Source organism: Jaculus jaculus, chromosome 6, assembly GCF_020740685.1.
Source record: "Jaculus jaculus isolate mJacJac1 chromosome 6, mJacJac1.mat.Y.cur, whole genome shotgun sequence".
Lineage (NCBI taxonomy): Eukaryota > Metazoa > Chordata > Mammalia > Rodentia > Dipodidae > Jaculus > Jaculus jaculus.
Window position 1 is genome coordinate 27,174,907 of NC_059107.1, and position 23,405 is coordinate 27,198,311.

Sequence of the window (23,405 nt, forward strand, 5' to 3'; positions counted from 1 at the left end):
CTCTCAAGGTGGATATGCAAATGCTTAAGAGCAGCATGGCATTTGCAGGAGTGTATTACAGCCGAGAAGTTAGCACCTGGTTTTGACATGAATATAAGAAAAATGACCAAGCATTGTCTAGGATATGTGACTTTATTTGTCCCAGGGGCTGGAGAAGATGGCTTAGTTACATAAAGCATTTGCCTGTAAAGCCAAAGGACCCTGGTTCAATTCCCTAGGACCCATGTAAGCACAAGGAGGCACATGCATCTGGAGTTTGTTTGCAGTAGATAGAGGCCCTGGTGTGCCCATTTTCTCTCTACCCCTCATACATTTAAAAAAGTTTTGTGCGGGGGGCGGGGCTGGAGAGATGGCTCAGCAGTTAAGGCATTTGCTTGCAAAGCCTCATGACCAGTATTCAATTCCCCAGTACCCATGTAAAGCCCGATGCTTAAAATGCACATCTGTAGTTTGCAGGGGCTAGAGGTCCTAGCATGCTTATACTTGATCTCATTTGCAAATAGGTTGTGCCTAGGTGGGTGTGTACTTGAGGGTTGGAATTAGCTTTTATTGAAGAAGGTTCTGGGTTTTGTAAATACAGGTTTAAAGTCTTCCAGCCAGGCAACTGAAGTCCAGGTTTTGAGGACATGGATGTTCAAAGAGGTTTTGAGAAAAAATGTAAACCTTCAGCTCTGAGGTTCTAATTTATTGCCAAAGTATGACTGCCATTGATCATGTTACCTAAAGCTGCATCTCCACAGACATGCTGAGTCATAGGCTAGTCCTCCCATCTGGGATGGAAAGATAGAAAACTCTTCACACCTGGACTTAAAGCAAGCTGTTGCAAAGTTGTATAGGTGTTTAGAGATCAATAAACAAAGCATTTATGTGCTTTACAGGGCTTGGATTTCATCGAGTTCAACATTTTCAAAACTGCCCACGTTTACTACCCTAGAGTAAGGAATTGAACGCAGGTGTGCTCGACTCTAAAACACGACCACTTAGCCGGTATTCTACTAGTGATGGGGCAGGTGAGGTTTTTTGTTTTGTGCTAACCAATGCTAGGCATTCACTCTAATGTGCAGCATCAGCCCCATTCCTCCATTTCATTATGTAGTCCAGCTGATGTGAGTTCTGACCCCTCATTTCAAAGCTATTTATGGTAAGTGGCCAAAGGTAGTATGTCCAAAGTAGCAACAAATATCTAGAGAACAAATTGCAGTGAAACAGAAAGAGTTGTGTTACCAGCTCGTAGTGGAGTTGGGAAGAGGCAGTATGTGTTAAAACAGCTGCACACTAAGTGGCTGCGCTAAGATGTCTGCCAGCAAAGCAGTCTTCCTGTCACCCCAAATTTTCCCACACCTAGCACTTGACATCTTTTCCCTGGGATATTCCCTTAATGTGGTGGATGATGGTCTCCTACCTTTAATTGCAACCTAAATTTAGCCAAGGGCTTTGAACTAACAATCTACTTCTGATTTCTGTTGAAGTCCTGGTGAAAAAGCTGCTGTTGGGGCTGGAGAGATGGTTCAGTGGTTAAGATGGGTGCCTGCAAAGACTTAGGTTTGATTCCCCAGTACCTACGTAAGCCACATGCACAAGGTGGCACATGCATCTGGCATTTGTTTGCAGCGGATGGAGGCCCTGTCGTGCCCATTATCTCAACATATAAAATAATGTGTTTTAAAAAGCGATTGATTATCTCGTGTACTTACTGCCCAGCTTCCTTGACAGAAGTGCAATGATTTATTTTTTTAGCTAGGAATCTTGTCTGTTTCAAACAGGGCTCAGAAACAGTGTCTCCCAAATTAATGACACATATTAAATACCAAATATACATTATTACAAAATCAGATGGAACTCATGCATATGGAAAGTCTCATGCATATGGAAAATTGGGTATTGGTAACGTTCTGGTATGAAACAGTTTGTGTGTGAGGGGTGGAAACAATGTAAGTGGCCAAGTTTGGAGTCTCAAGATACTGCTTAAATGCTTTCACTAATGATCTTCCTCCCTATTACTAATAACAGCCAAAATATGTTTGTGTTTAGTATGTGTCAGATGCTGATCTCATTCATTGTACTCGGAAAATCTGAGTTACCATTCTTAGCTACATATTTTTTGTGTGATGTGTGTGCACGTTTGTATATGTATGGGTGCACAAGTGCGTGTGGAGGCAAGAGGAGGCTGACATCTAGTGCCTTCATTCCCCCTTCACTCTCCACTTTATTATCTTAAAAATATTGGGGCTGAAGAGATGGCTTAGCGGTTAAGCGCTTGCCCCCGTTCGAGGCTCGGTTCCCCAGGTCCCACATTAGCCAGATGCACAAGGGGGCGCACGCGTCTTGGAGTTCGTTTGCAGAGGCTGGAAGCCCTGGCACGCCCATTCTCTCTCTCTCTCCCCCTCTGTCTTTCTGTGTCTGTCACTCTCAAATAAATAAATAAAAAATGAACAAAAAATATTTAAAAAAATATTATTAGCCAGGCATGGTGGCACACACCTTTAATCCCAGCAGAGGTGGGAGGATCTCCGTGAGTTTGCGGCACCCCCTGAGACCACATAGTGAATTCCAAGCTAGAGCAAAACCCTACTTTGAAGAACCACATATACATTATAAATCATATATATTTTGAGACAGCATGAGCACACTAGAGCCTCCTGCCACTGACAAATTTCAGACATGTGCCACTTTGTACATCTGGTTTTACATGGTATTGGGGAAATGAACCTGGTCTGTCAAACCTTGCAAGCAAGTGCCTTTAACCATTGAACTGTCTCTTCAGCTACCTTATTTTGATCTTTTATGAGAGAGAATGGACATGCAAGGGCCTCTAGCCACTGCAAATGAACTCCTGATGCATGTACTACCTTGTTCACCTGGCTTATGTGGGTACTGGGGAATCAAACCTGGGTCCCTAGGCTTTGCAGGCAAGTACCTTAACCATTAAACCGTTTCTCCAGCCCTCAGCCCCTTTATTATCATTATTTTTTTTCCATTGATGGGAGGAAGAGAGGCAGATAGAACGGGTGTGACAGGGCCTCCAGCCACCGCAAACAATGTCCATATGCATTGCCACCTTGTGCAGCTCACTTATGTGGGTCCCTGAGCCCTCTTCCACTTTTTTTTAAGATTGTTTATTGGCAACTAACAATGAACGGTGATATTTCCCTCCCCCTCCCCCACTTTCCCCTTCATAACTGCTCTCCATCTTTTTTCCTATTATGAAAGTCTTGTGAAGGTATTGCTAGGCACTGCAAGGTCATAGATATCGAGGCCAATTTCTGTCTGGGCAGTTTCATTGTAAGGAGTGGTGCCCTTCCTTTGGCTCTTACATTCTTTCCACCAACTCTTCCGCAATGGACCCTGAGCCTTGGAGTGTGGTAGAGATGTTTCAGTGCTGAGCATTCCTCTGTCACTTCTCAGCACTGTTGCCTTTTGGGTCATCCCAGTGGTCACCGCCATCTGAAAAGAGAAGCTTCTCTAAACAAAAGTGAGAGTAGCATTAATCTATGAATATGAACATTAAGTGTAGTGCTTTCAGGGCAGTTTGGTGAGAATAATAAATGCATTTAGCCAGACAAGAGCAGGCTTTATGCCTGTAAAACACATGACCTCCCCTGCCGTAGGCTTTTGATCACTTTAGTTTGTGAGACAGTGTCTCTCCGTGAACCTGGAGTGCCAGAGGTTCTGCTAAACGAGTTACCACTAAGCCCCAGGGATCCTTCTGTCTCCTCCCCAGGGCTGGGATTACAGGCACACCACTACACCCTTGTTTTAAGGGACTTGCTGAGATTCCAAACTCAGGACCTCATGCTTGCACTACAAGCACTTTACTGAGTGAATCATCTTCTCACCCCTCTTAGCCATATTTTGAAGGAATGGAAGCAGTCTCAGACCTATCTGTTGGGATTTCTAAGTAAATGTTGGAAGACACATTCAAATCCAGGAACTATGATATTTTTTATTTGTTTCGTTTTTCAAGGTAGGGTTTCCGGCGGACCTGAAAGTCATTATGTAGTTTTAGGGCAGCCTCATGATGATCCTCCTACCTATGCCTCCCAAGTGCTGGGATTAAAGGCGTGCACCACCACATTAGGCTTGATTCTTGAATCTATGCTGAGAACTGTGCTGGATTTTGTGACCTTTTTTGTTTACTTTTTTTTTTTTTTTTTAGGTTTTATTTGTTTATTTGAAAGAGAGAGAGAGAGAGAGAGAGAGAGAGAGAGAGAGAGAGAGGCAGGCAGGCAGGCAGGCAGAGAGAATGGGCGCGCCAGGGCCTCCAGCCACTACAAATGAACTCCAGATGCATGCGCCACCTTGTGCAGCTCGCTTACATGGGACCTGGAAAATCGAACCTCAATCCTTTGGTTTTGCAGGCAAATGCCTTAACCACTAAGCCATCCCTCCAGCCTGGGACAGTAGTTTTTGTTTGATAGATGAGATTGGCATATTTAACATTGAAAAAGCTTGCCTCTAGTGACGTTTATAATAGCTCCAGCTTTGAAAAAGAAACCTAAAGCAGCTTGCAGGAATAATCTGGAAGAAATACTATCCCATATGTATAACTCAAAGTCGCTTTGCTGGACAGCACCTTCCTTGGTTTATGCTGTAGTGTAATGGGATTATGAGCTGCAGCTAATAACATGAGGGCGTTGAAATCCAAACAGTCTGAATTTCTGAGTTTTATTTATTTTGTTTGTTTTAATTTTTCTTGTCCACTGTAACCCAGTCAGAAGCAGAGGTTGGCTGAAAGAAATGAGGCAATCTTGTGATAGTATCTGCATTTCGGGGTTAGTGGACGAAGTTTGGGGGTTGGTGATTATCAAGGTCGGGGGTCCAGAGTCTTGAGAGTGGGCCTACAAAAGAAAACAACCTGCTTAGGATGCAAACAAGCAATTCTTAGTCCGGCTTTTGAGAGGAGTCCGGAAGAGGGCCTGGAGTGGTCGCTGACCAGAGTCCTGGCTACTCCTAGGAACGCAGTAAGCTCTGGCTAGGATTGCAGTAACTCTTGGGAACCGCTAGGTGGTAGCCGTGTGTTTCCAAATTGGGGTCGCTGGAGAGGGCAGCTGGGATCCCAAGAACTGACCCCGGAGGGGCTCGGGTGGGGGTGGAGAAGACGCCCCTGAGCCCTGAACACCCCCCCCCCCATGGCAGCGACGAATAGAGAGGAAGAGGGCTTCGCTTAGCGTTTTCTTCCCACCGGAAAGGTGTCTGGGAAAAGACACGATCTTGCGTGGCCTTTAGGCGACCCTCCCCTTTTAAGTGGAGCCGCATAGGGGGCTGGGCCTGGCCCGCCTTTTCCTTGCTTGCTCCCACTCAAAACGTTGGTGGGTGTGAGTGCGAAAAGCGCGTGTAAGTGAGTGCGTGTGTGGCGGGGAGGCACTCCGCACCTAACTGCGTTCTTGGGGGACTGTCGCCGGCCCAGCTGGGCCAACGTTTGCGCTGCGGCGCGGGTCAGTGCGCCCGGGCGCGGAGCTCCGACGGCTTCCAGCGCTCATCGGTTCGGCTCTGGCGGTTCCGCCCCTTCGGAGCTGCGGGTCCCACCGCCGCCGAGAGTGTGTCTCCCTTCCTCCCGGAGAAGGAGGAGGAGGAGGCCGAGGCAGGCAGAGGAGCAGGCCGGGGCCGCCTTTGATGTGGGCGCGGCGCACCCAGTAGAGCTGCCGAGCGCCCATCCGGCCGCGCCCCGAGGGGGGGAGCCCCCGGGCCCGCATCCTCATTGTGCCGGCTCGGGCCCGGGCCCGCCCCCGACCCCCCGCCCCCTCGCCGCCCGCGCGTAGAAAACGCCCCGGCCGCCGCCAGCGGTGGGAGGGAGGCGGCGATGCGCAGTGCCGGAGAGACGCGGAGGAGGAGACATGAGCCGGCGGGCGCCCAGACGGAGCGGCCGTGACCCGTTCGCGCTGCAGCCACGCGCACCAGCCCCAGAGCGCTGACCCCTGGCCCTGGCCAGAGAGCGAGCCCCCAGCCTCCACCCATCCATCCATCCATCCACCCATCCATCCATCTATCCATCCATCCATCCATCCATCCATCCCCGCTTCACATGCTGCCCCCGGATTGAGCCTGGGCAGACAGCAGCCTCCAGCGGACGCCACAGACGTCCTTCTCTTCCCGCCGGCAGTGGGCAAGATTCCCCGCACCGGCCGGACGCCTCCTTCAGCCTCTCGGCGGTCGCCCCGCAGCCCCCGCGCCAGCTCGGAGGGCGCAGCGCTCGGGAGGAGCCGCGCGGGGCGCTGATGCCGCAGGGCGCGCCGCGGAGCGCCCCGGAGCAGCAGAGTCTGCAGCAGCAGCAGCCGGCGAGGAGGGAGCAGCAGCAGCGGCGGCGGCGGCGGCGGAGGCGGCGGAGGCGCCCGGTCCCGGCCTCGCCGAGCGGACATGTGCAGGCTGGGCTAGGAGCCGCCGCCTCCCCCCCGCCCAGCGATGTATTCAGCGCCCTCCGCCTGCACTTGCCTGTAAGTGCCCGCGTGCGGGGTCGTCCTCCCTGCCTTCCTGCCTGACCACCCGGCCGTCTGTCTGTCCGTGTGTGTGCCCGTGGCTGTGTCCGCCCGGCCGTCTGTTCGCTACCCTCCACCCCAGATCTTTTTTCTTTCTTTCTTTCTTTTTTTCTTTTGCCTGTGTGTCTGTTTCTCCGCGTCCCTTCGCTCAAGTCCCACTGACCGCCTCTCCATCTCTCTCCCGCAGGTGTTTACACTTTCTGCTGCTGTGCTTCCAGGTACAGGTACGTGGACTCCCCCGGCCGAACACCCCTCCCTCCCCAGGACCGCACCCCCCTCCAGGTGCCCCACCCCTCCTGGGCGCCGAGCCCAGTGCACCTGTTCCCAGGGCGCAGAAGGGCGGCTTCACGTGCGTCCAGCGCCCGCGGGGCACCGGCCAAGGGCGAGGAGCTAGCTCTGGTGTGGGGATCAAGCCAGTTCTGGCTGTTGCGTCCCCTGTCGGCCTAGGTGGAGAGGTCTACAGGGCTTCAGCTCAAGCAGCGTGTCCTGCTCCAAGACACCCCCCTACACACTCCCCGTCTGCAGCTGGGGAGCGGTTGGGACCCAAGGATTTTTCTCTGCCAACTGTCCCTTTACCATCGCTGTTCGCGCTTCCAAACAAAAAGGCCGCTTTCAGCTGAGTGGATTTCGAGTCCAGAGAAAAAGCTTTAGTTGTAAATTAGAGAGAAAGAGAGAGAGAGATTGAATGCTTTAGTTGTACGAGAGAGAGAGAGAGAGAGAGAGAGAGAGAGAGAGAGAGAGAGAGATTGCGAGAGGGAGGAAGGAGAGACAGCGAGAGTGGGAGACAGCAAGAAGAGAGAACCATTTCCCCAAGGCTGCTCCCCGTCGGGAGTGCGCTCTGCCCCACACGCCCTTGCCCAAGGTGGTGCAGCTCTGGGCTGGTTCCCCGCCCGGTCCCCGTTCGCTCGCAGTGAATCAGAGGAGGGCTTGGCGCTCAGCCTGGAAAGCACTTGCTAAAATCTGATCTGTTACTTCAGCGGCTTTCAGACTCGGGAAGGTCTTGGCACACAGACAGTTGGAACGCTCTGGCTTCCAAAGCCGTGGAAATGAAGGAAAAGGGGCGGGGGGGGGGAGAGGGAGTCGACTTCAGCCCCGATTAGAACCAGACCAGGTCTGCCTAGGTGGGGGGGGGCAAGGGTAATAGGAAGTACTAGCTAACCCCCCCCCCAACACCTATAACCACAAAGGGAGTACCTAGGACCCTGACTGTATAAGGCAGGTGTCCCTCCAGGGTGAGGGATGCCTGGTCTTTGATTAGCCTTGTGCACGGGTCAGTGGTGGTTCTCCGAGCTTTCTGGTACAAGGAAGGTTGTGTGTGTGTTGAACTCTGCTGTGATTCCTAGTCTCCTGCAGCGTTTGTTGCTGGTGGGTCGTCAGAGAGGACTATTATCCCCAGGGTAGGCACGGAGCTCGAGGCAACCGTTGGGACTGGGGGCTAGAAGGATGGATGGATGGACAGACTGATGGGCTCTTTCCTTCTGTTGGCTAGTCTAGGGTCCCCAGTGACTCCTTGAATCAATACAACTGGAGTCAGTAACTTAACCCTGGCTGTTTGCCAAAGCAGATGTGACCCTGTGTGGTGAAGGGGCTGGAGGGGGTGGGGGGGGGACAGTTATGGGGAATGGTCGATGTCAGAGAGAAAGGCCAGTGCCAGGCATGAGATGCCTGGTCCGCAGCTGAGTCCCCCAAGCAGAGGGCAGGGCCCTAGGGTTACTCCAGGGGGTCTGCTTGTCTGGTTTGGGCTGAGCCTGGGGTGGGAGCTGAGAAAATTAGAATGGAGGTGGAGAGGAGCCCTTGGACTTCCGCTGCCCAAGCATATGCATGCCTGCTGCTCTTTAGTTCTTGAAGTCAGGCCCAGGAGGGGCTGCTGGGTGGTCTTTGTGTTCTCGGATGGGAGCGTGTGAGGGAGGGAGTCTAGACTGTGCTTCCCACCTCTACCTCTTGGCCAGAGTTAAAGCCAGTATCAGAGGAAAGAGCTGGGTGGTCCACCTGGGGTAGGTCAAGAGGCAGCATATCTAAGCAGGTGAGGGAGCCTCCTTTCTTTCCTTCCTCCCCCTCCCCTTTACTGTTTTGACCCCTCTAGTCTTTCCACCCACAGGCTGTACAGGGCTGATGCTTTTTAACTCCTAGTCCGCACATCTTTGTGGTATCTAAGGATGGGATTGGATGGGGTGCCCCTGAAACTTTGGAAAGAAAATAGTGTACTAGTCCAGTGGGTTCTCAGCATCCCAGTACCTGGGATCTCTAAAAGAAATGTGGAGGGCAAGATTGACAGGCTCAGTGGCAGAGGTAGGGTGGTCCTCAGTGGTGTAGAGATGAGGGGTCTGCAGTGGCGCAGTGGCTTGGAGTCTGGTCCCCTGCAGAGGCAGTTTTGGATGGGTTCTGGGAAAATGGCAGGGTCCTGGGCAGGTTACATACAAGCAGACCTGGAGAGCCTGTGGTGCAGGCAGAGGTCCGGGAGGGCTCCCCAAGTTAGCCATGGTGTGCACCGTGCCTAGAGCTCAGCTTCATTATGCCATTTCTGTGGCTCCCTGGGAATCTTGGTTTCATCATTTGTAAAAGAATAGGTCTGAAAATGAAGGGCATATTTCATGCTGGAAGTGGGAGAAATTTTCCAAATTCTTATTCACTCAGGAGGTGGATATACCACTGGAAAATGAGTATACCTGTGTCCTTCTCTTCCTGCCCCTCCACTGTTGTTTTGCAGACTAGTATAGTCTTAGCAGTGGAGTTTCTGGGATCCTCCCCTCCTCCCAAGTCTTCAGCCACCAGGTTCCAAATGGGACCCTGCCCCCCCTAACCCCATTTCCATGAATGCATTCAATGCCAAACACTTTCCACACCCCATGTGGTGAGCCCCGCCCTCACCGAAGGCCACCCTGGGAAGCAGGAAGCTGAGAATTTAATAAAACTCCTTCATCCTTTCTCCACACGGCTCGGGACACTGCCGATAGCTCAAATCGGAAGAATTTTAAAAATTTCTGCGGGGAGCAGGCAGCGTGACCAGTAAATTGCTTTTCTGCACTTGGCTGAGCTCTGACAATGACACCGAGCTGGGCCTTTCACGAGGCTCCTCTGACACCTGCCTGACATTGTTCCTGCCGCCAGGCTCCGCTAGGTCTTGGCCTTCCCCACATTGGCCAGGCGTGAGGCAGGATTGGGTGGGCAACAATGATCACTTGTCCCTCCTGCCAGCTCCTTGTTCCTCCCACAGAGCCACTTCCTGTCTCTCCAGTCTCTCCAGGAGGTGTTCAAGGTTGGAGGTTTCCTTCCACACTCCCTGTCTGCTTGACCACCCACACCCAGCCTTGTCAATGGGGTTTCGGCCCTTCTTACAGGCTGGCTAGGATGGGGACGCTGGGGACAGTGTCCTTGGACAAGAGGAGGTCTGGAAGCTGTCCTGTAGGATGAACGAGAAAGAGGCTGAGCCAAGTGGCTTATAAGCATTTCAAAGCAGCTCCTATCCTGGGAAGGCTGGAGTCACATTCCTGCTTCTTCCGAGGAGAAAGCCAGGCACTGAAGGAGGAAGGGATTTGTTCAAGGCCATGGCTAAGAGCCAAGACTCTGGATTCAAAAATCTTGTATTCCTTCCATCTTTTCTAGAAGGCATCCTCACGCTATTCAGGAAGTTTCCAGAGGCATGCTGGTGTTCTTAGAGAGAGGTCCTAATTGGCTTCCCACAGCACAGGTAGAGAGGTCAGCTGCCTCTACATCAGTGTCCCCAGGTTCCGAACACCTAAGAGAGTGCAGATGTGTGTGAGGACCCCAGAGCTCGAGGTGGGTATTTTGGAGGTCCTAGGGTTCAGCTTTCTTTCCCAGCCTCCTTCCCAGGGTGAATGAGGGCAGAGGAGCAGGATACCCTGCAGCCATTCCTACAACTGGGTCCAGACTTGCTTTGGAGTTTTAAATTATTTAGAGAGAAAGCATGGGCTCACCAGGGCCTCTCCTCTCCTCTCCTCTCCTCTCCTCTCCTCTCCTCTCCTCTCCTCTCCTCTCCTCTCCTCTCCTCTCCTCTCCTCTCTCTCCTCTCTCTTGACACTGCAAATGGAGTCCAGATGCAGATGCTACTTTGCACATCTGGTTTCACCTGGGTACTGTGGAATCGAACCCAGACTGGCAGGCTTTGCAAGCAAGCAAGAATCTTCACTTGGACCATCTTTCCTGCCTAGTTTTTTTGTTTTTTCAAGGAAGGGTCTCGCTGTAGCCCAGGATGACCTGGAATTCACAATGTAATCACAGGGTGCCCTTGAACTCACAGCGATCTTCCTACTTCTGCCTCCCAAGTGCTGGGATTAAAGGCGTGTGCCACCACATCTGGTTCCGGTTTTAACTTTTCTTATCGTTGACATAGTCCATGTCAGAGGGCCAGGGGAAGGATATGGGGATCACGAGTGCGTCCTTGCCGCTACTCTGGGGAAGCTCTGTTGGTTTTGTGGGCCCTCAGAGAGAGTCTGGAGCAGGAAGAGGAGGAAGTGTCTATCATCAGCGGGAGTTTGTGGTTCGGACCTGGTGCTCTTGCAGAGAAGTCTAGTCTTGGGTGCACTGAGGTGCAGTATGCCCGTCAGGTTACTGTCAGCATCAGCAACAGTATTCATGATGCCTCCAGGTCTGGTGTGTTTTCTTATACAGTACTGTCTAGGACATGTTTCAAAAACAGCCTGGGATTAGGGAGTTCTCTGGATGAGAATCAAGTGGCTCAGCCACTCATAGTCACCTGCCTTTTACACAGAAAGGCAGAACTGGATTCAACTGGCTGTCTGACTCTAAATCTCAGGCTTATTGAGAGGCAAGATGAAGGCCCGAGTCAGCCAGCCTGGTCCAAATTGTGCCTGTATCTTCTGGTTACTGTGTGACCTTGGGTAAGTTCCTTAACTTCTCAGTTTTTTTGTTTGTTTGTTTGTTTTGTTTTGTTTTGTTTTGTTTTTCGAGGTAGGGTCTCACTCTAGCCCAGGCTGACCTGGAATTCACTATGGAGTCTCAGGGTGGTCTCGAACTCATGGCAATCCTCCTACCTCTGCCTCCCGAGTGCTGGGATTAAAGGCATGCGCCACCACGCCCGGCTCTTAACTTCTCAGTTTTTAAAAAGATATTTATTTACTTGCAAGGAAAGAGAGAATGAGAATGGGTGTGCCATAGCCTTTAGCCACTGAAAACGAGCTCCAGATACATGCACCACTTTGTGCATCTGGCTTTATATGGGTCCTGGGGAATCAAACTCTGGTTGTTAAGAAATTGCAGGCAAGCACGTTAACTGATGAGCAATCTCCCCAGCCCATCCTCTCAGCTTTTCTGTGCATAAAATTGCAAAAAACCACACCCTACCCAACAAACAAAACATAAAACCTCATAAAACAGTCTCTACTTCCCCAGGGGATTGGATAGAGAGTGGACAGCCATCTAGACCTATCTTCTGTACTTCTGGCCCTGGGAGGGCTGGTTCCTGACTCCTGCCAGTCAGATTTAGTAAGCACTGCTGTCTCTTAGTAGGTGTGGAGCTGTTAAACTGGCTCTTGTGGGTGCCAGAGGTTGCTGGGCTGTGCCCTGTGCTGTTTTCTGTGAGTGAGAGGTGCAGGTACTGCCCTTCACTCACTAGGGGGATGCTGATGTGGTCAGGGCTGGGGGATGTGCTTGAGTCTGCTCACAGCACCTGGGCCTGAGTGTTGGCATTTTTTTTGGAACATTAGCAGGTAAGTGGCCTCTTGGGCTATTGTGTGTCTGGCTAGTAGTTCTTTTGTGTTGGCATTGGAGTGGCATTTAAAAATGCTGCTGTGTCCATGATGGGACCAAAAACAAGGCACCAGTCAGCTGTAGGTCACTACACAGAAGAGCTCCGAGTGTCTGTGGTCAGTCATTGGCATGGCCTTGCTTGTGACTTCTCTCAGCTTGGTGGATCCAGCAGAGTGCCAGAGAGGAAGCCTCTGAGAAGCTCAACACAGAGGCTTCGGCAAAGAGAGGCCTTCAGGTTTTCGACACAGGGACTGTAACTGTCCACTCTCTATACCTCGGTTTTCCCCATCTTTAAAAGTGGGATAATGTGAAGCACCTCCTTTTTTAGGGGTTGTCATAGGAACTGCATGGGGTACAGTGGCCAATGCTCAACAAACCACTGAGTAATTGTAATAGCCTGGTCACTTCTGTGCTGTGCTCTGGGTATACTGTATGAAAGCAAGGAATGGCATGTGTCTTGGACCAGTGACAGCCAGCCTGCTCCGGTCTGTGTTGGTGTCTTAGACATAGGACTTAGGTCGGCATCTGTCATTCTACTACTTGGGCTGTGTGGCTTTGGGCAAGGTCCTAAACTTCTCTGAGCCTCTGTTTTCTCATAGGAATACTGATACCCTCTCAGAGCTGGGCAAGTTGGTGCTTAGCTTACAGTCCGGCATTGGGAGGCTGAGGCAAGAGAATTATGAGTTCAAAAAAAAAAAAAAAAAAGGCAACAAAAACTCCAATATCTCCTAGGTCCTTTAGTAGGAGGAATGGAAACTACATCCCAGACCAGGTGCTCATTCAGTAGGCGCTCCTCACTAGCAATCCGTGAAAATGTAGGGGACTCTTGCTGCATACCTGTCCTGGGACTGTGTTTGCCCCCTATAGTTTTAGCTTTCCCTTTGCCCCCTGTGGGGCGAAATGGCAGACACTTTGGGTAGCTTTGTATGGCAATCTCTCCTCCCACCCACCTTCTGCCTCGGAATCCCTTGGTACTTGTCACTAACCCGCTGCATTCTCTGCTGCAACTCTCCGGGACAGAAAGGACAGACTCTGGATCCTTCCCAGTAGGTCACACCCTGCCTTGGCTGCTGATTAGTGCGACCCAGTAGATCCATTGTCCCCGCCATACCGGGCATTAACGAGGCATCCGAATGGAGCCTGTCCCACCTGCAGTTGTTAGGAAGTGGTCCCCGGGGAGAGCACTTGGCACAGAGGCAGGCTCCTGGTGGGGTAAAGTGAGGGGTTACCGCAGCTGTGTTGGCTCTGGTGGTTTGAGACCTGCTTGACCATCAGTTCTTCCTGGAAGTCCTGCCGAAGGTTGTAGGGCACTGGACCCTTCCCAAGCTCGGAAAGCAAAGAGCTTGGGGACGTGAACCTGGACTTGAGTCTCTTCTGTTCCTGCGCCACACGCTGGGCCCCTGGGGAATGTGTCCCTGTCCCAGCCATTGGGATGTGGCAAGAACTGGAGGGTAGGGGAGCAGAGCCCACCGTGAACCTACATATCTAGGAGTCTGTGTGTGCACATGCACATGGGCGTATGAAGACGAGTGAGGCACCTGGAACAGGCCACTTAGAGGGGTAGGGACGAGAGCCTGGAGTGCTCACAGAGCTGTAAGCCTGTTGTGATGGCTGGGACATCAAGTTCAGGAATGACCACAGCACAGGCGCGCTGGTGGGCATGGAAGAGTGCCCGCATGGAGGGCGTGTTTAGGATCTACATGCAGTGGCTACCTTCCTTCCACCAAGGGCTTAAGGGAGATGGAGTAGATGCTGGAGAGGAAGGGGAGAGGGCTTGGGTCTGTGCAGGTCCTGCCCTCATCCTCAGGCTGGCTCTGTGGTCAACTACGTGCTTCAGAGACCTCCATGTCGATGATCTGTAGGGAGAAGGCTGACGTACAGGGAGAGGGAAGCTGCCCTTCAGGCCCAGCCCCCATCGCGCATCGCCCCTCCCGGGTTGATGGCTTGGCCAATCAATACATTGATAGTCTTGGGAGCTTAATGGACAGGCTGGGGGTGGGGAAAGAGCCCCTTGCGACCTCACTTTCTGTCTGTTGTGGGTGTGGGGAGCGGAGTGTGGCACGATGAGACAGACCCGAGGCCGGAGCTGCAGGAAGGAGGATGGGACACTGTCAAGGGTGGGGGCTACACCCTGTCTTTCCCCTCGCCTTTCTTTACAGGAAACTCCTGCTCTAGAGCCGGAGATGGGTGCATATCATGGCTATGTCAGTTGCTATGCACCCTGGAACCAGTCCTCTGAGCTTTTTGCGCCTTCTTGTGTCACCTGGAGCATCCGGTAGTATAGTTTGGACCAGCTCAGGTTGCCTGAGGAGTAAGATGAAAGTCCCTGACCTGTACTTAGCATGTGTCTAGGGTATGGTAGAATTTGTGAGTTTTGCTCTCTGGCTTAAGGTTGCAGGTCCAGGTCTGGTTGGGAGTCATCAGTGGGATTTTCGTCCTCTGGCCTTGTGCAGAGAAGTAGGTTCCAGCCCTGTCATGAGCAATAGCCCTCCCTTCCCTCTCAACTGTGGTTTCTGTCCCATTGCACGGTTATATAGGGAGATGTGTTCCAAGATCTTCACAGGGTGGTGAAAGCGAGGATGGAAGTGAACACCATGTGCGTGTACTGTGACGCTCAGACTGTAGCCGAGAGCGGAGAAGGCTGCTCCCCTTCGAGAAGGTTTCAGGTGCAGCACAGGAGCTCTGGACGGAGGGATAGTAAGAGATTCCATTGTGCTCTTCAGAATGGTGCTGTGATGTCAATGTAATAAATTGTTCACTCTGGATTTTTTTTTTTTTTTTTTTTTGGTTTTTTTGTCTTCTGAGGTAGGGTCTCACTCTATCCTAGGCTGACCCTAGAATCCACCATGTAGTCTCAGGGTGTCCTCGAGCTCACAGCGATCCTCCTACCTCTCCAAGTGTTGGGATTAAAGACTGCCTGGCTCAGTTTTTCCATTTAATATTTTTGGACCTTAGTTGACTGAGCAGTAACTGAAACAAAGGACAAGAGGGACATTGCAGTGGGAAGAGGTGGCCAGGGAGAGGGCAGTGGTGGTGGGGGAGAAGCGATGAGAGAGCCAGAGAGGAAGTTGAACTGAACCTTGTCTTCTCCTCACTAACCCTGTGGACAAGTGACTGGACCTCCCTGAGTCCTCACTTTCCCCCTCTGTAAACTGTGGGAGGGGTGTGTAGCATTGCTTTGCAGATCATGTAGAATAATTCACCTATAGTGGGAATTAAAAAAACACGGCCCTTAAGAAACAAGAGAATAGCTGGGTGTGGTGGTGCATACCTTTAATCCCAGCACTCCGGCGGCTGAGATGGGAGGATCACTGTGAGTTCGAGGCCAGCCTAGACTACATAGTGAATTCCAGGTTAGCCTGGCTAAGAGCAGACCCTACCTTGAAAAACAAAAACCAACAAAAGCAACAACCAAAACCTAAAAGTAGTCTTTCTCTGAGAGAAATATAAACAGTCCCCATTAAAAAAATGCTTTTATTTTTATTTATTTGAGAGAGAAAGAGGCAGATAGAGAGAAAATGCGGTGTGCCAGGACCTCCAGCCTCTGCAAACGAACTCTAGAAGCATGCCCCATCATGTACATCTGGCTATGTGCATACTGGGGAATCGAATCTGGATCCTTAGGCTGTGCAGGCAAGTGCCTTAAGTGCTGAATCATCTCTGTAGCCCAACAGTCTCCATTTTGTTGATAGGAAAACTGAGGATTTTTGAAGAGATGAGTCAACAATTGTTGTTGTAGCTAGGTAACCCACAGGCCACTTGGGGCTAGTTACTCTGTCACCGTGTAGGTGATCCGCACAGTATGATGGAGGTCTATGGAAAGTGTGGCCTGGGAAAAACTGGTTAACTCCAAGCATGGCTCAGAGTCAGGGGCTGAACCAGCAGTCCAAGAGGAACACTGGTAGATTTTGGGTGTCCTGTGCTGGATGAGACACCTTTTGGCCTTTTGGGGCTGACAGAAATTATTTGCATGTATGTGTGTGTGTGGGCATGCGTACTCACGTGTTCTTGGGGTGCACCGGGGCGTCTTGCCACTGCAAATGACCAGAAGACTCTTGCATCTTTTTTTTTTTTTTTTTTTTTTGCATCCAGTTTATATGGGTGATTTAGGAATTGAAACCTGGCCCACAAGCTTTGGAAGCAAGTGCCTTTAACTGCTGAGCTATCTTTCCAGCCCCAGACCTTTTTTTTTGGGGGGGGGGGTTTCGAGGTAGTGTCTCACTCTAGCCCACGCTGACCTGGAATTCACTATGGAGTCTCAGGGTTGCCTCGAACTCATGCTGATCCTCCTACCTCTGCCTCCAGAGTGCTGGGATTAAAGGAGTGCACCACCACGCCTGGCTTTTTTTTTTTTTTTTATTTTGGACAGATTCTCCCCAAGGTGAGGGCAGGAGGGGAGGCAGGGACTGGACCTCTGAGAAACACTGGGCGTTGTGCTCAGGACATTGGGACCAGGGAGGGCTCTGAGCAGAGAGGCGCCTCATCCCCTGCACTGAATCTGGATGGTGCTGGATCACAGGCAGAGCCACCTGTTGACATTCCTGCACTGAGGCCTTGGCAGACTTGCAGGCCGTGGGCCCTGTGCGCTCTTGTGTGTGAGCAGTTCTGCATTGAAGAGGGAATATTTCCACCAGAGCACAACCCCCAGGGTGTCAGGAAGGGCCAGGTGGGGAGAATCTGAAGTCTTGGGAGACAGGGGGACTTTCCACTGTGGGTCGTCAACGTTTTGCCCCCCCCCCTTTGTTTTTTCGAGGTTGGGTCTTGCTGCACCCAGGCTGACTTAGAATTCACTATGTACACTCAGGGTGGCCTTGAACACACAGCAGTCCTCTTACTTCTCCCTCCTGAGCACTTGGATTAACGGCGTGTGCCACCACACCCGGCTGGAAAGTCTACTTTGACCATAGATTGCCTAAGATGTGGGGGAAAGCTGGGCCGACAGAGCACCATCTTCCACTGGAGATGTTCCCCATGGGCTTGGAGCCCTGTGAACTGCCACTGTACCTAGCTAGAGGGCAAGAGAAGTGAAGGTTTCCAAGACAGGCCTGCCTTTGTGTGTGCATCTGCACATGCAGAGCTTAGAGTTGAGCTCACCCACACCCAGACCCATGACCCTTGACAGATGGCTTTGAAGTCCAGTCTGTGAAATGGGCTCGTTCTGACCCCTTGGTGATCCACAGCTCAAGTGGTTAAAGGAGTTAGACCAGGGTCATATCTTGGGGGCTTCTTTTTTTTTTTTCCTCCAAATTTTTTATTAACAACTTCCAATGATTATAAAAAATACCCCATGATAATACCCTCCCTCCCCCCACTTTCCCCTTTGAAACTCCATTCTCCATCATAGCCCCTCCCTATCTCAATCAGTCTCTCTTTTAATTTTGATGTCATGATCTTTTCCTCCTCTTATGATGGATTTGTGTCAGGCACTGTGAAGCCATGGATATCCAGGCCATTTTGTGTCTGGGGGGAGCACACTGTAAGGAGTCCTACCCTTCCTTTGGCTCTTACATTCTTTCTGCCACCTCTTCCACATTAGACACTGAGCCTTGGAAGGTGTGATAGAGATATTGCAGTACTGAACACTGCGGTCCTTTCTTTCCAACACCATGATATACCTTCTGAGTCATCACTTGGGGGCTTCTTAACAGGATGCCTGGAGCCAGGGAATATGTAGCCACCCAAAGCTTTAAAGCATCCCTTGCCTCTGTCTGCAAGACCCTCAGTTTTTCTGGGTGGGAAAGGTGGAGTCACTGCTGGCCTCAAGGTGTCCCTTATTCTTGGCCATAGACATTTGGCAAGCATTTGCACTTCCTGGGCCAAGCTGAGATGGGGGGTGTTGCTGGTTGAGACAGGCAGGCTGGTATCTGGGGACAGTAACATGTCCTGAGCCTCCCCTGGGAGGCTGGGGTCAGGGACTTCTAGGGAAGGCTTCTGAAGGCAAAAGGAGCTGGTGGCCTGAGCCCACCAGAGGCGCCCAGAACACTTCAGCTGTTCAAGAGGCAGGACCCCATTTCCAGCAGAGGCTGCCCCACGACCTCATGGGGATTGATAACTGGCCACAGAGTGTGCCTTAAATGGGTAGAAGCTGGGCAAGATGGATGATCTCCTCTCCATCCTGGGGAAGTGCTACCCCACAACCCCTGCTGACCCTGGGTCACCCATTCTGCCACTGTCCAGTGGGCCAGGGAGGAAAATCATTAATGGGAGGCCAGCTTCTGAGGTCGAGCATCTCCCCTTAGGGACTGGGGGTGAGGAGATTGGTTTGACCTCTAGTCGATAAGGTCTCCTGTGAGCACGAGGAGAGTTGGAGGACAGAGTGGATGCCAGTGCCTATCTCTGGGGGGAGGGGACAGGGGACAGACTTGACTGCAGGAAAGGTCATTGGTCCCGGATGTGGGGTCTTCTGGGCAAATGCCAGGGCTGGACCTCTGGGGCAGCATGAGGGTGGGAAGTGAGGCAATGTCTGGTTCTGGGCTGGACATGAAGACCAGGGATACTGCAGAGCTCCATTCTATGCCTTGCAGAATGGGCTTTTGTGAACCTTGATTTCCACATCTGCTAAGTGGAAGATATGTCGTATCCCATGACATTGGAGTGTTGGGACTCTCAAAAGCAGTAACTCCCTCCCAGACTGTAATCTGCTTCGCTGGGCTTCCACTTGGAGTCTTGTGGAGTGTTCCAGTATATTCACTCGGTTGTTACCCTGGCCCAGCACTGACTCCAAGCTACATATGGCTGGCCGAGAACACCTACTGTGCTGCGTTTGTATTCAGTGTTGGGGGCAACCCCCGAGGTGGGACCATCTTCCTCATGCCTACTGTGGCTGAGGGAGCTGAGGCTGAGTCATGTTCAGACAGCCAGGGTCTGGAAGAATCTACCCAGCGAGGGCCATGCTGTCCTGGGAATGGGGTCCCATGTGCCTAACAGTGTGTCAAACTCAGTCAGTGCATGGAAAAAAAAATCCAGAACACTGTTGGACTTACGGGTTTGTTCAGATTTATGGTTAAGATGGGATGGGACTTGTATCCAGTTATTAGGATGCAAGAGAACATAGTTTACTGCTTCATAGCATGTCAGGACTCCGAGTCTCATGAACATTTGATCTGTTCATTCACTCATTGAGCAAGTGCTAGGGTGCCTGTCAGATGCTGGGGAATTAGCAACACACGGAAAGACAAGTCCGTCTTTCCTGGTGCCATCAGTATATTGGGGACAGACAGACAAAAGCTAGGTAGGCTGACATGTGCTAGAAGGGAACACTAAGCGTAAGTATGGAGGGTGACAGAAGTGTGACTACTTCCAAAACGTGGTCCAGGAAGGCCTGTCTGAGGTCTCATGTGAGCAGATAGATGCTTGGGGAAGTAAAGGAGACCAGAGTGTCAAGATCTGAGAAGGTGCATAGAACGGAAGTGAGAGCTGGGGCACGGCCCCGGGCGCTGGCGTGTTCTGTGTGTGCGGAAGGCTCTGGGGCCGAACACTCAGCGCCGGAGGTGGAGAAGGAACAGGAGGAGAGGAAGGAGGCGAAGCGTCGAGGGCTTGCTGCTAGGGTCTGGGTCAGTGAGGACCTCCATGCGTGTGTGGTGGGAAGCCCCGGGGAATGTGGGCACTGCGGAGGACTCTCTAGGAAGGCTTTATTTGATGGAGGATGAATGAATTAATTAGCAGCAGGGGCAACATGTACTGGGTTAGCAGGAGGCCAGCAAGGAATTAGGGGCACACTGTCCCCGTGGGAGCCATGTGCATTGGCTTTCGTGGACAATGGGAACCAGACATCGGGAGGTCCAGGCAGTGTCCACGGGACATGCAAACTGAAGCATTCTGCAAGGAAGCCTGGGCTGGGGGTTAATACTGGTGGTACGGGTGAGCATTAGGACCATGAAGGAATGGGGAGGAGTCCTTGTGTAGCTCCAGGAGAGGAGGCTTGTGGACTCTGGCCCACACTGAGATTGTCACGTCCCCTCCTACCTGCCATGGGGACCCTTAATCCTTCCCGTGGTGGTGTGGACGCTGGTTGTCTCCCCATCTGCTCAAGTCCTCCTCACGTTAGTCCCAGCATGCCATTAGGTAGGGTAGGGCTCTTGCTTTTCCAAGGAGTCTGAGGGGCTGAGATGGCTCAGCTGTTAAAGGTGCTTGCTTGCAAAGCCTGCTGGTCAGGTTTGGTTCCCCAGCCATCCACATAAAGCTGGACTCTAAAAGTGGCACGAGCAATGGCATTTGTATGCAAAAGAAAGAGACCCTGGCATGCCCCCCCCCACACGTGTACAACTAACTAACTAAATAAATAAATAAATAGAAGGGAAAAAATATTTATTTGTGAGCAGAGAGAGTATGGGTTAGCCAAGGCTTCTTGCCATTGCAGATGAACTCAGACACATGCATCTGGCTTTAGGTGGGTTCTGCAGAATAGAATCTAGGTTGCCAGGTTTCACAAACAAGTACTTTTTACTTCTGAGCCATCTCTCCAGCTCCCCCACTCTTTTTTTTTTTTTTTTTGGTTTTTCGAGGTAGGGTCTTGCTCTAGCCCAGGCTGACCTGGAACTCACTATGTAGTCTCAGTGAACTCACAGTGATCCTCTTACCTCTGCCTCCCAAGTGCTAGGATTAAAGGTGTGCGCCACCACATCTAGCCTTCTTCTCTCTCTCTATTTATATATATAGAATTAATTTGAGAGAGAAGAGAGAGAGAGGAAGAAGCAGAGAGAGAGAGAATGGGTGTGCCAGGGCCTCCAGCCACTGCCAACAAAGGCTACTGTAGGTCAAACTTGGGCACTTGGGCTTCTCAGGCAAGTGCCTTAACCACTAAGCCATCTTTCCAGCCCATCTTTTTTGTTTTAATATTCTATTTATTTATTTGCAAGGAGAGAGAGAGAGAGAGAGAATGGGTGCACGAGGGCCTCTAGGTGTTGCAAATGAACTGCAGGTACATGTGCCACTTTGTACATCTGGCTTTACATGGGTAATGGGGAATCTGACCCCTGTCCTGAGGCTTTGCAGGTAAGCAATTTAACCACTGAGCTGTCTCTCCACCACCTATATTTCTTTTTCTTTTTCTTTTTTGGTTTTTCGAGGTAGGGTCTCACTCTAGCTCAGGCTGACCTGGAATTCACTATGTAGCCTCAGGGTGGCCTCGAACTCATGGCGATCCTCCTACCTCTGCCTCCCGAGTGCTGGGATTAAAGGCGTGTGCCTCCACGCCTGGCTTCAGCACCTCTCTTTTATGTGGGGCTGTGGTGGAAAGACCCAAAGGTTTGTAAGATAAGCACACCTAGGCTGTTGGACCACCTTGGGCAATAAGCCTCCCCTCTGTGACTCTTCTGTGAAGTAGGGGCGTATAAGCAAGCATTGAGGTCTGGCCAGAGCCAGTGTGGAGGTGCAATGTGGATGGCTCACCATCTCCCCTCCCGCTGCTTAGGTGCTGACAGCCGAGGAGAACGTGGACTTCCGCATCCATGTGGAGAACCAGACTCGCGCTCGGGACGATGTGAGTCGTAAGCAGCTGCGGTTGTACCAGCTCTACAGCAGGACCAGCGGCAAGCACATTCAAGTCTTGGGCCGCAGGATCAGTGCCCGTGGCGAGGATGGGGACAAGTATGGTATGTGCCAGCCCCCAGCCTCACCCCACATACACCCCTTCTTGACCTTGGACAGTGCCCATTCAAACCCCAGCTCTGCACTGTGTGGGCTGTGTGGTATTGGGCACAGCACCGAGCCCTTCTGAGCCTCAGTTTCCTCATCTGTAAGATGGCGATGCGTTCATGACTGCTCGAGAGGCGTGTTGGGAGTACTAAGATGTGAATAAAAAGTACCCATGGCGTGGTGTCATTAGAGGGATTGGAGGGTTGTGTGGGAATGCTCAAATGCCACCTGGAGGGGTGGACCGTTCTCTGCATGCCTCTGGCAGCCGTGGGGGTCAGTTTGGTCAGTTTGGTGCATGCACGCATGTGTGTGTGTGTGTGTGTGTGTGTAGAAACGCGCACATGTGCACTTTCCCGTCTTGAGCCTGTGCACCTATGAGACGTGAGTGTCACAACTCGAGCCCTGTGTTTAGCCCTCCTGTACAGCCTTGGGGCTCTCACACCCTCCCCCCCACTGCAAAACCCCACTGCAAAAGCTGAGAGGAGAGACACTGGGATTCCCATTCTCCCCCAGCTTCTGGTGCATGAAGGCCCTGCGCAGTGAGCAGTACAGACACCTTCCCCAGAGCTTGGAGGGGATTCGGCCAAGACAGGAGCTGGGCAAATACTTAGCATGCAGGTTCTTTACTTAAAATTTCCAGGCAGGAAAAGCTGGGGCTACGGAGAGGCCTCCTGGTCCTTGCCCTTCTCTGGGGAGCTCCTGCTTTCCTCTCGCTCACTTTCTTGCCTTCTTGGGCCCAGGTTCTGCCGGGGGGCAGGGGGTTGCTGGCACCCCGGGAGACAGTGATTGGGGTGAAGTTCTGTGTGTACACTAGGCCTGCCAGCCTAGGCCTATCTGGGATGATGCCTCCCCGGCCCCTGCCCAGTGCCATCAGGACGTGACAACAAGACAAATAATTTCTTGGACCTTTTATCTTGGACACCATTTATTTTCTTGTAGCCCCAGGGCAAGACTGACCTCATGGTAAGGCCCCGAGTGTGGCTGCCGCACCACATTGGGGGCTGGGCAGGGGCAGGGCCAGGCCAGGCCAGGGGGGCTAGGCCCTGAGCCCCAGCACCTCCACGCCAGCTGCCTCCGTTCCTTCTCTCTACGTGGTCAGTCTTTATCACTCCATTCCCTTTCTTCAACCTCCTTTCTTTCGGGATTCTGGCCCCGTCTTCCTGTTTTTAGGGGGGGCCATTTCTTTGCTCTTCCTTCCCTGCTCCCTCCGTCCTTGTTCACTCTGACCATAGTTGCCCTTCTCCAAGGCTCTTGGGTCTGCTGCTCATCCCCTCTCCCTGCGTCTGTCTCTCGAGGGGCATTCCCGGCTACGGGGCAATGTGGGGCAGTCCGCAGGCCCAGGTGGTCGCCTCCCCTGGGATCCGCTGTCCAGTTGCTGCCAGGGAAGGGGCAGCTGGTTGGCCAGGCGGGAGGAGGTGCCCTCCTAGGGTGTTCCCAGAGTTTCTGATGGCCCCTCCAGGCTGGGAGAGTATGGGGGGGGGGGTCAGACTTTGGTTGAGCCATCTGTCCATGCCCTGAGACAGGAGGCAGGGGCTGTGGAGGGAGAGGAGCCTGGAGTGGCCAGCAGGT

The 23,405-nt window shown here is 52.0% G+C and overlaps 1 protein-coding gene across 1 annotated transcript in view; it reads left to right on the forward strand.

Annotated features, from left to right (window-relative positions):
* The first annotated feature begins 6,356 nt into the window (after positions 1 to 6,356).
* The window catches only part of Fgf18 (fibroblast growth factor 18), a 38,348-nt gene continuing 21,299 nt past the window's right edge, over positions 6,357 to 23,405 (forward strand). Inside the window, exons 1-3 of the mRNA XM_004665000.2 lie at positions 6,357 to 6,431; positions 6,661 to 6,697; positions 21,613 to 21,793. Coding sequence (XP_004665057.1) covers positions 6,400 to 6,431; positions 6,661 to 6,697; positions 21,613 to 21,793 — 250 coding nt within the window. The 5' untranslated portion in view covers positions 6,357 to 6,399. The remainder of the gene's footprint in view (positions 6,432 to 6,660; positions 6,698 to 21,612; positions 21,794 to 23,405) is intronic.